Below are 12031 nucleotides of genomic sequence, written 5' to 3'. Positions count from 1 at the left end.
TAGGAAACAGGAAACGTTGTCTAAATTATAGGCCTACACCTGTAGCAACTGCGATAACAGACTCATGGGAGAAAGCTTCGGTGGTTCGCGCACATTATTAATTTACTGCAGCTAAGTAGCTGGTTGTTGCTCAGGCAGGCGAGGGTCCAGCACTTGTTACAATGAAGTGTCCCTCGCTTTAGACGCCATCTGCCGCTCCATAGTAATACGCGTGGCTCCGCCCCTTTGCTTACATTTCCGCAGCGCCGATGAATGTACCACCATGGCAACTAGTACCAGCCCCTATTTCCCGCGCAATATTCCTTCCTTATAAGGCCAACAGAATGCAGACGCAGTGCGACGTCAGACGCGTATGTAAATTGGTTTGATTGAAGAAAATCAGAAAATGGTGGCGTGGGAAAAGAGCATGCGCAAAGCGAAACAATTTACTATTTCTCAGACATAGCCAGTGAGACGTCAACAACTGAGTGGTGTTTCTGTAATCGTGGTGGATTGTTAAATGAGTTACAACTGTATCAGCGGTCATTTTCAAGTTCATCCATTGCTTTTGTATTAAATCAAGGTAGGTTCATCCTTTCGTTTTTGGACGAAGTTGGCAGTCTTGCGATGTTTTAAAATCACATTCTGCACTGCGGGATTAGCAAGCAAAGATAGTCATATAAGACCAATTATTTCAATACTTTCTTTGAAAGTCATGTTGTTATTCATGTTAGGTATCTCTAATCGGTTGTTGAGCTAGCGTTGGTTTTTAAAAATGCGCCTTTTAATTTGTAACGCTCGGTGCAATATCGAAAGGCTAATGTTCGGAAGTAGATGTCTGTTATGGAGCGCACACGTTTGAGTTCTTGATGGAAAGGTGAGTGCTCGGCGAAATTAGTCTTTTCGACCGTTTTCGCCTTGCACGTGGTTAAGGTAAAGCTGGAATCGTTTAAACAAGTGTATGCATGACACTGTTTACACAATATTTTCCTTCCTTGCAACGTGCAACTTCACCAGTGTTGTTACTCAGCAAGAACCTGTATCGACGTAGTTACGCTACCGTGCGAAACTATATTAGACAACGTATTTGTGGCCATTGATGCGCTTTATTGTTTTCACCTGTCAATATCGTATGTACGTCAGCCCAAGAGTGTTTTGATGTAACATACGCGAGTGGCCAAGGATTTAAAGTTCTCCGCGCAGGAGTGAAAACTACTGTCGCGCTGTTTCTCAGCTATATCATATTTATCGAGGAGGTGTGCTTTATAAAAAAGCAGTGGACATCTCTGAGTCAGTCTTTTTGAACTTTTAAATTGCATATTCGAGATCGCAGGCACGTTTCAAAACTATATGTTGTGCCTGAATAAAGTGTAATCCAACCCTCGAAATGTGATGGCGTCGTATCATTCTGGGGGGTGTAGCAGCTGCGTATGCCATTGCATTTTACTATAGGACCTACGTAATAAAAGGCAACACATTTCATTTATTATAGGGTTAGAGTTCAAGGTAGACACCAGTTATTTCAGCTGTGGGTGGATTTAAATGGAAGTTCAAGTTTGTTCGTGCTTGTTTGCAGTTTAGAACCTGACACTTTAAGGTAGCCTAGTGCGAACACACGCAGAATCGCCTTGAAAACAAAGGGCAAACCATAGGTTATGCCACTCCATAGTTATACGTCGTTTAACTGCCGTGCTTTTTACTGTTTTCGACACCGTTTTGCGGCGTTATAATGATTGTATTTATGTGGACTGAGCAGAAATGACAGTGTGACCGTAGTGGAGTGAGAATGGACTGGAAAACGGATGAGCGAGATGCAGTTCGTGAGCCATGCTTCCTCAGAAAAGTAGTGGGCGGTGAACATATCGGTTTACCTTCTTTTCACATGGGAAGCCGTTTGCGCATTCCAAATCACCGTTTGAAATGTCGCGTTCGGTCCACACGTCACCATTTTAATCGTTGCAAACTGAACGAAACGCTCATTGCGTATGATTTTCGTGCGCGAAGTTGTTTTTTATTCAGTAATTTCCTCATATACATCGTTTTACAGGCCAGTTAAATCCGCCCCCCCCCCTCTTCCATCGCCCCCTCTCCCTTTGAAGTGTGTTGCCATGTTTGAGTTACGTCAGGGGCTGAATTTCACAGGCAGTTGTGCCACTGTCAGAAGACGTGCAGAGCGGCATAGACGGCAGACATACTCCGCAGTGTTTTTAAGAGATCGAATTATGTTTCGATGCGATTCTTTTTCGGAACTAACGGCCTCGCCGTGCGATATGGAATCGCCCCAAGCGATTTGATTCCAATCTGTTTTAACCACGTGCTTCGTTGGTTAACGTGCAAGAAAGAGTTAACGGAAAAGAACCTTGCATCGTCACTAATTATATTCTACGCTATTTGTTAAACTTTTGACCGATTCCATTCGCAGCCCCGAAAGCGTGGTTGTAGTTACATCACGGCGAAGGTTATGTAAATATCAGTACATCACTGGCGTATGTAGCTAAAATCCCTCTGACGCGCCTGCCGCTGACCTAGTTCTCCTCATTTGGGTCAGGACAGGCAATCTGCCCACTTTCCTCTGCGACGTATCATTCTTGATGTCTCGGTGTCCTAGCGGCGTGCGGAGACTGACATAATTTACAGTTGATAAACCGTGTCCAGTTTAAGCACAGAATCTCACAGTTCAACACAGATTGTTTCACTGTAGACATGTGGTTGCTGTAGTCGAAACTCAAGTTATTTGCATCTGAAGTAATAATTATAGTCATTTTAATTGCTAATTGCCATCATTATCAAGGTTTCGAAAAGGCACGTTCGTGACTATGAACTATAGAGAAGTAGGCCTATCTTCCTCATGCAGTGAGCTCTTGAAATATAAATTGGAAGTGGTTAGAGATAGTTTTGTCGTGCTGTCTTCCTGTATAGATATTAGGCTACAAATACGTCTGATACGTTTTTAATGGCAGGTGTTAATCTGACGGTCCGGGAAGGTTTTTTTTTTTTTTTTACAGTTTTTTTTTTTTCTTTAAGGAAGATGTTTGGTTTCCACAAGCCGAAGATGTACCGGAGTTTAGACGGCTGCTGCATCTGCCGTGCCAAATCCTCCAGCTCTCGCTTCACCGACAGCAAGCGCTACGAGAAGGACTTCCAGAGCTGCTTCGGGTAAGCGCCCTCCGCTCAGCACCTGTCACGGCCGCGGAGGCTTCGGCTTTCAGCACCATCGGCATGACTGGACCCATTGTTTGGAGCTTGTGGCCAACACGCAAAAACACTTTTGTTCCCCGGCCCCAGGCATCGAATTCAAATATAATTGCATTTAGACCGAGTAGTTCCTCAGTTATTGCTAAAAAACAAAAAAACAAAAACATAACATGACTTTTGAGTGGTCTGTCACTTAAAAGTCAGTTGTACTTAGGGCAGTGTGATATTTTGTTTGCACCAGTACTGGTGAAAACAAAAGTGAAATCTCCTCTCTCAAGCACGTGCATTGTGACAGCACACCGAGGCATGCGTTTTAGGTTTTATGTGAATTGTGTGCAGGCAGAAAAGGTGTCAGTGGTGCGCATATAGTCATGCTGCCAATATATGCAGACTAGTTTGTCAGATGCCAGTATGTCGGTTCCATCACCATAGAGACTGGCAAAAAGAGTCAGAGGGGAGCTCTATGATTGCCTGTTAAGCCGAGCAAAATCATTCTAGTTGTCGGAGAGAAGATGAATTTAGGTGCCCACATGTTGGTTTTTATGAGCCTGAACATGTTTGTGCGATTCTTGTTCTGTCACCCGAGCGCGTTTTTCCCCATAGAGATTAAGAATTTGAATTATCCAGCGTTATATGTCTGAGCACTATGCATGTGAGAAACAGCAGTAACAATCCAACAATCGCGTAACGTGGAAACTTCACGAATAATGGCCGTGCGTATCGAACAGGGTCAAGTCCACAGCCCCCCCCCCCCCCCCCCCGGGCGCGTTTCTGCGATGTTCCTCGGCTTTATTTAGCTGCGTTGTGTGATTTTTCTCCAGGCTGTGTGAAGCTCGCTCGGGAGACATCTGCAACGCCTGCGTCCTGCTGGTGAAACGATGGAAAAAGCTGCCGGCGGGGTCGAAGAAGAACTGGAATCATGTAAGGAAGAGCCCGGCGGCCCTGTATTTATACGTCACTGACACACAATCCTGGAATGATAAACCCCTCTTAAAAATACAGTCTATAGTCTAAACTATAGTCTGGTTGATATTATTGTGTCAAAGCAAAAGTGCAAAAATGATAGTGACTGTTGACTAATTCCTATTTTAATGTGACTAAAATAATATATCGATATTTGAACATCCTTTGCTACGTGTAATGGCCATAAGTCATACATTTACCTTACAGTTTCAGTTTATCTCTAACCAGCTTTTATCATCTTGCCAAGTGGTAAAAAAATATTATTGATATTGAAGTATCAAGTTCATTCACCAGATGGGTGGAGGCCTTTCTTGGTATCTGTGACATCTGTCTCCATGGCATTTGAATGAAGTGATGTTGCTGTGGATACTGTTTTATTATTTGTGGAGAGACTGATAGCGCTGCGACATAAAAAAAAAAAAGAACTCGTTGTGCTACTACACTTAGTGTGGCTGAAGTGCGGGCAGCAGTGTGCTCTGGTGGAAAGGAGCGGTGATTGTGGTGGTTGCCAGTTTGATTCCCAGGTGGGGGACTGCTGTTGTACCCTAGAGTGAGGTACTACCCAAATCGCCTCAGTAAATATCCGGCTGTGGAAACAAATAACTGTATTGTAAGCTCTCTAAGTCGCTCTGGAAGAGAGCATCGGCTATATAATTGTAATACAATGTAGACTTAAATATGCACCACTTCCATTACATTTGCAGTGACTGCTGTGCCTCCCATATATATGTCCGGTGTTAGGAAAACGGAGGGGGGAAAAAAAATCCTCTTTATTGCTGGTCCAAATCTGTTCACTAGCACTCAGCGCAAGAGTGCAGACACTCTACTGTGCCTGTTGCCATGGAGACGAGTGTCCTAGTACATGCTGGATCCCCTGATGCCTCGATCCTGCACCGTTACAGGTGGTTGACGCCAGAGGCGGGTCGAGCTTGAAGTCGTCGGTGAGGCCGAAGAAGATGAAGTCGCTGTCCCGGAGAGTGAGGCCGAGCCAGATCAGCCGAGTGCAGAAGGAGCTCAAGAGGCACAGTAAGTTCTCACCCCCCCCACCGCCTTCAGTCGGAACTCGACTGGTCTGGCCTACTGCACCTCTGTTTGCAAGGCAAGCAAGCGGACCAGCCAAACTGGCTGTAGTAAAACTGTCTGGAATAGATGAATGGGCATTTGCACTGCTAGATGTTAACTGTTGATGTTTTCTTTGAAGATACAGGGATGCTCAGCCGTGCTATGAGTGTCGGTTGAAAGCTGCATGCTGATTTGTTCCTTTCTCCCTTCAGATTCAGATGCCCACAGCACCACCTCCAGCGCTTCCCCGGCCCAGTCTCCCAGTTACAGCAACCAATCAGATGAAGGCTCTGACTCAGAGCTTGCCCCCGGCTCCAGCCGATCCCCTGTCTTCTCCTTCCTGGACCTGACCTACTGGAAGAGGTAAGGCCGAACAGCAACCCCTGACTAATGTTCACTTGTGACTTTGCCGAACCCTACTTCCGGTCAGTGTCACCTGACACAACCCTATATCCTATCAGTGTACAAGGGAGAGGATATCATTCAATTACTTTGGACAATGTTGCCAAATGAGGTGGCATTTTGTATCTGTTATACTGCTTTACATACACTGGTTGATAGACATAGAGTAGCAAAAGCTCCAAAATGAAAGGGAGCCTTAGCACCTTTAGTTAGCTTTGCTGTTGTGTGTAACAGACAAGATGTAGCCTCCCATTGCCATGGTAATTGTTGCAGCTGGATGTGGACCTGCTGAATGAGCTATATGGTGTTGCCCGCATGCAGCCACTTGGTTTTCTGAAGGGATTGGTGCATCAGATACTGTATACCAAGTATAGGTTCCACTCTGTCACGATTTTCACAAGATGCCGCCCGACTCTATTGATTGGAACATCCTAGCGTTTTGACTGGGTCTTTCTGGTCCAGGATTCACTTCACGTACGAACACAATGGGGCGCTCTGTAGTGCGTCCGGCGGGACAGGATTGACGCTCAGCCCCGGCCGTCTGTTTGTAATTTAACACGCCTCCCGCGGGAGCGCTACGCTGCTCCCGATCCTCGCATGTGGGGGTTAGGAGCGGCCTTCCGAAAAGAAAGGCCTGTCTGTAATCTCTACCTTCTCTGCTTCTTTGTAATGGTCACCAGATGTAACGGCCCACCGCTGGCTTGGCCCTGCGATAGAGAGGAATTACAACAGTGGTAATTACAGGGGCTTTATTCAATTTGCTGGGGACAGAGTCTTTACCACTGCTGCCACCGTGGAGATGGTGTTTTAGATTACATTACATTACATTCTTTTGAAGATGCTCTTATCCAAAGCAGCTTCCAGTACAACAGAACAGAAGAGAACCCGTTAGAGTTGAATGAGCAACAATGTCAGACCAGTGAGTGTGAGCATAACACTGTTGAAGCACTGCCACAAGTTAACTTGTGCTAACCTGAAACTAGACCATACGTCACAGTCACCTGAACACAGTATCCGTAACACATTGCAATGCAAACTGTAAAATAAGCAGCAAGTAATACAAGTACCGTGTCTCATATAAACTATCGTATAAAGTGTTTCATATAAACTATCGTATAAAGTGTGTTTCATATAAAGTAATCTTTCATACCATAATGTAACGTTAGCATAACATTTAGATTGAAAGGACTGCCAGGTGCCTGTATTCTCTTCCCTGGCCCCCTGGTGGTTGAATGAGCTCCCCGCAACAGTGAGGCTGTGTCTGTCTTCCACCACAAACTAAGACTCATCTGTTCAAACCACATTTTGGTTCAGCTCACCTCACACTCTGTACATAAAAACCCTTTATCCTCAAACTCCCTCCTGCACCAACAATGGCATGTAGCGGAATGATATACCGTAAAACTTCCAATAATAGCCGAGTCTCCAAAAAACGCAGGCCTCTTATCGTGGGTATGCACGACCCTTTCAGTGAAATAAACGCCTCAAATAAACACCGGGGAAAATTTATATTCATTTTTCGTGACTATAAAACGGAAGAGCAGTGGGTTAAAATGCTTATAATAGCCCTATTTATTTTTTTGTGGCCAAAAAAACAAAATAACACATAATTTTTACATTAGGCTAAATGAGGTTGTTTTAGTGAATTCAATTTGCCTTATGCATGTTCGTCTGTTCACGAATTAGATTAAACATAAACGAACAAAACAAGCTGTCTTTCGGGTCATGGTAGTCTAAATCCACAGTGATACTGCTATTCTTACAGACTGTGCTCTCCCATCATCATGCAATGACAATGTTTAACTTTTAGTGATTCCTGTTTGAGTTGCTACCAAAGAGCGCTGTATAATGTTTAAGTAGGCTACTTGGGGAAAAAAACATGGTTAATTTTCCTGGTCAGTTCAGCTACCAATAACTTGCAGAAGCCTAAGGGCTTTAGGCTAAATAACCACAGGTCCCTTATTATCGCCGAGTCTCCAATAAATGCCGGTAAAGTTAAGTAATTAAAGCAAAAGTTTTACGGTATGGAAGTTTTACGGTTACTGTTGGTTGCAAAAGGGATTTGCTATTGTCTCTCCTCTTAGCCTAAACTTTATGTATGAGCTTTTGTAAGTCACTCTGGAAAAAGGGTCTGTTTTATATTTAGTTGTTGTTGGTGCTTGAACTAGTTCCCATTTATTGACTCCCAATATTTATTGTTCCCAATATTAACTATTATTGGTTGAGAGACTTATGATCTGGTATAGTCTCTGCTCTTAGCTTAACCCCCTTGTATGAACTTTTGTAAGTCACCCTGAATAAAAGTGTCTGCTGCATGACTAAATGTAATGTAAGTGTAGTTGTGGCCGCTGCTGGAACTCAGTCCCTTGGCCGTTGCTGTCTTACTGATGGGCATTTTTGGCTGTTTGTAGGCAAAAGGTCTGCTGCGGGATCATCTACAAGGGCCGTTTCGGGGAGGTCCTGATCGACCCGCACCTCTTCAAGCCATGCTGCAGGAAGAAGCAGCAGCAGCAGCAACAGCAGGAGCAACAGCAGCAGCAGCAACAGCAACAGCAGCAGCAGCAGGAGGCGGAAGAAGACGAGGAAGAGGAGGAGGAGGAGGAGGACGAGGAAGGGCGAGAGAGAGGGGAGAGCGGGGAGAGCCCGCAGCCGGAGGGGGCGGAGTCGGCCCCGCGCGTTAAAGAGGAGGAGGAGGTAGAGGTGGAGGAAGAGGAAGAGGAGGAGGAGGAGGAGGAAGAGGCGTGGTGACGTCGCGGACGCACACACGCACACGCTAAAGGAACTCACTTGGCATTCTAAGGGAACCCTGGAGAGCTTGACGGTCCTTCTTCAAGCACTTACACAGAAGTTGCCTCAGATTGTCTTCATTTCAAGAGCAGCTGGACTTCTTTTTGCTTAGTTTTTTTTTTTTTTTTTTCCTTTTCAGTTGTTCTCCCACAAACCCCTTTTGTGTTTTGTCTGTGGTCTCCTCCTTGTTTATTCGATGGCTCCTGCTCGGTAACTTCAAAACGGACCACAGGCGCTCAGCACGACTTTCCAGGTTCTTCAAAACGGTGTATTTTTCCTTTTTGTCTGTTTTTTTTCTTGTTTCTTTTTCTCGAAAACACAAAATGCTGGATCTCCCGACGAGCCGATTTGCTGCTTCTTGCGTGGGACTTGCGGGACCAGCGGAAAGGGGCGAGACCCCGACCCTTCCCCGGACGGAGCTTTCTCGCTGCGGTTTGCCTTCGCCCTGCTCCCCCCACAGCTCACTACACGCATCTGGGCGCCTTCTCAAAAGCCACAGACAGAACAAGCTGAATAAAACACCAGCCTTAAACTAGTCGGTCTTGACTGTGCTTTGTTAAAGGATTTTTTTTTCTCTCTCGGAGTGCTTACACATCGGAGGGGCCAATGAATTCAGTTCCACGTACGTTACAATGTATTATTGAGCTATTGGAAAAAGACTTTAAACTCAAAGGAAAAGAGCCTTGACTGTATTTTGCATGAGCTGTTTTTTTTCATTTGTTTCTTTTTTTTCCAGATTATATCTTGATAAGTTGCATGAGTGTAAGATATTGCATGGCCTTTGAACAGGAAACTTTTAAGAAGTCTTGCTTCAGCTATTCGGGCCTTCTGCTATGCAGCTTTCTTTAGGGGGAAAATAAAAATTGTATTGAAAACAACCAGCCACTTAACTGACAAAGAAAGTTACAAAGGTGGTCCTTTGCCACGTGCTTCACCTGCTGATTACCAGAGTTTCTACACTTCAGTTTCAACACTGACAGTTTTCTCAGTGAAGGTGCGTTTCTCTGTTGGCGGGGGGTGCCTCTCGTGTGTATAGTGTTTGAGGACACTGTGGAACTGGAATTGCTGCGCCCCCTGCCATTCAAGCAGATCAAATGTTCCTGCATGTTTGTGGACATTGCTTCAGAGCAGGCACTGCATAGAGCCACTTATCTTTAAATTATGTGGATGTGGTAGGCAAATCATCTGTGGTCACTGTAAGACCATCCAGATGATATACAGACCAGTTGGTCAGGCCTGCTCTGAGGTATTGCATATGAACAGGCAGTTACTCATTTGACCCCTGCCTGCACCACACGCTGTCAGGTGAGCAGAGGATCTGGACAAATAAGTCCATCCCTCTGCCAAACCTTGCGCTGGGCATTGTATTCAGTCTTTGTCAGTTTTGAAAAATGACACACACACACACATCATAAAGAGTATTATTCATGATTAGGAATTTTGTCATACCTCTGGAAGATGTATTATGTGTCTGTCAAATTGAAATAACTTTATTTTGCCCCCCACCCCTCCACAGTTATCTATAATCTGTCCTTTCCTTGCATGTGAAGCAGCAGCCTGTGGCAGTACCCTATCTGACCAGATGATGGCGCTGCAGACAGCATTGTCACTCTTCCTCCAGTAGTAGTTTTCACGATGTAACAATTTGTAAAGTTGTAGTTCTGTATTTTTTTCTCTCTTTTTTTGATGAAAGAGAACCTCACTGTCATAAAGGAAGGTTTCCATGTAATCTTTGAGGGAGACTTTCTGGAAAGGAGGAAGAGTTTGGTGATAGGGCATGGCATTTCACAGTCTCAGTGATTGGCCAGAGCCTTGTGGTGCTTCTGTGTCCACCACAAATGAACATAAAGAAACACAGCTTTAAATTCTGGCGTTGACAGTGTATATCTTCCTTTGTCTAGGCTGTAAGTTTCCCAATATGCAAATTCACTCCACATTATCAGAATATTGTCCTTGTGACCCATATGAGAATATGAAAAGAACTTGTATAACAATATTGATAATATCCTACTTCAAGATGATTGGTCTGAACATATTGGCAGCTATCTAGTTTGAATGTTTCTAGTGAATATTGTATGCAGCTTATAGTGGGGTATTTAAGCTATATTGTAAGACAGTTGCAGTTCAATCCATTTATTTCTGTGTATGAGTTGTATAAAGCACTGGGCATGGACACTACAACGGTACATTATGTGTTTTGTTTCCTTATTTCTGAAAGGGTTGTATGTACATATTTAACTGGGGAAATACTGTCACAGTGAACCGTTCTTTCTCATATTTATTTGTATTTATTTGTATCTCTTGTGTTACTGCAGAATGCTTTTTTTTTTTACTGAATACATTTTCTCAAGTCGTGGGGGCGGGGAAACCATAACATGGCCTAAAGCTGATTATGAAAGGAACCCATTCACGATGTCATAGACAAATCGCATAGCCGTGCTTGCCAGCCTTGTGTTGGGCCTCGGTGTGTGTCTGGCGACATCCACGCTCTAAACTGAGATAATGCATGCGCATGGGCCCGCCTATCAAAAGCAGCGCCCAATTTGGCCGCCCAATCTGCAACGTAAGCGTTTCTCATGACCTAAAGGACAAGAGTGAAACGAGCAATAGTCCTCCCTGCAATGTGGGGGCAATTTTTGCCTACTTATCTCAGTTTAGTGTGCTGTTGTCACCAGGCAGGCTTATGGCTGACTGAACAAGTCATGTCTGATATACAGCTCGCATGGCACTGTAAATCGTTTCATACATTGCCAGGGAACCATAACTTATTTTTTCATGGTGGAGGTGGTGGTCAATAATAAGCCTCCATGCTTTTCAGGGCTGTCACTCCAAATGAGTGTGACATTCTCTCATCAGTAACAATGCTTCAGTGCTGTACTGTGTCTTCAAATGCACGGCGCAGTCTGTTTGGGCTGTTAACCACCAAACAATTGAGCTACTCATTTGGGAATTGGTCAAAATTTCCCTCCCCCCACATGTATCATTTAATAATATACTGGTTGGAGTGGTCTTGTTTGCATATTCGTTTTTGAGATGTCCTGGACACGAGTCAGATGGAAAGTATTATCTGAAAGCAAAGCTCTGCTATAATTTGAATTATGCTCAGCTCCCACTCGATGTATTGATTTAGACTAGTCTCTTAGATGTAGTGCTGCAGGCATGTAAGGTAGCTCTGCACTTTGTATTTATCACCTTAGAGAAATAAGAAGCAAGTTTTGTATTTTTATACATATTGTACTTTTTTACTAGTTCTCCAATAAAAGTAGTTTGAGGTTTTTCTGTGTGTGTGTCTGTCTGTGTTTGGCAATAGCTATAGAACCCACTATGTTATAAAACTGTAAATACATGGTTACCTTCACATGGCAGATGGCATACACGGGTGATCACCTGTGCGAAGGAACCTTCTGAAGTCTGCTGATGTTTGCCACTCTGAAACGGCAGGTCTGGCAGCTGGATTCAGCAAGGGTGAAAACTGGGATGGGGGGCTTGAGTTTTGGCACAATTCTACAACACCGTGTTCCACAGGTGCATGAAAGAAGCCCTCAAAGAAGCTCAAGGTTCCGAGGGAGAGAGCAGGATGTGGGTAACATAAAGAGAGGCAGAGGGACAAAACCGTCCCTGCTGCACCTACTCCAAAACCATC

General features: G+C 44.4%; 1 protein-coding gene across 1 annotated transcript; it reads left to right on the top strand.

The window, feature by feature from the left end:
* The first annotated feature begins 368 nt into the window (after positions 1–368).
* Positions 369–9136, top strand: sinhcaf (SIN3-HDAC complex associated factor). Its single transcript, XM_036519727.1, has 7 exons — positions 369–562; positions 3004–3135; positions 3996–4095; positions 5040–5163; positions 5412–5562; positions 8013–8295; positions 9125–9136. Exons 2-7 carry the CDS (start codon positions 3008–3010, stop codon positions 9134–9136), a joined length of 798 nt encoding a protein of 265 aa, XP_036375620.1. The 5' UTR covers positions 369–562; positions 3004–3007.
* The last annotated feature ends 2895 nt before the right edge of the window (positions 9137–12031 follow it).

The sequence above is a fragment of the Megalops cyprinoides genome, chromosome 25 (assembly GCF_013368585.1).
Source record: "Megalops cyprinoides isolate fMegCyp1 chromosome 25, fMegCyp1.pri, whole genome shotgun sequence".
NCBI lineage: Eukaryota > Metazoa > Chordata > Actinopteri > Elopiformes > Megalopidae > Megalops > Megalops cyprinoides.
This window is presented reverse-complemented; position numbering and strand designations above follow the sequence as displayed.

Excerpts from the sequence above, each read along its gene's own strand:
- sinhcaf (XM_036519727.1), top strand. The coding sequence starts at position 3,008 with ATGTTTGGTTTCCACAAGCCGAAGATGTACCGGAGTTTAGACGGCTGC. Across the intron at positions 3,136-3,995 it reads GACTTCCAGAGCTGCTTCGG|GCTGTGTGAAGCTCGCTCGG; the intron begins GTAAGCGCCCTC and ends ATTTTTCTCCAG. Across the intron at positions 4,096-5,039 it reads CGAAGAAGAACTGGAATCAT|GTGGTTGACGCCAGAGGCGG; the intron begins GTAAGGAAGAGC and ends GCACCGTTACAG.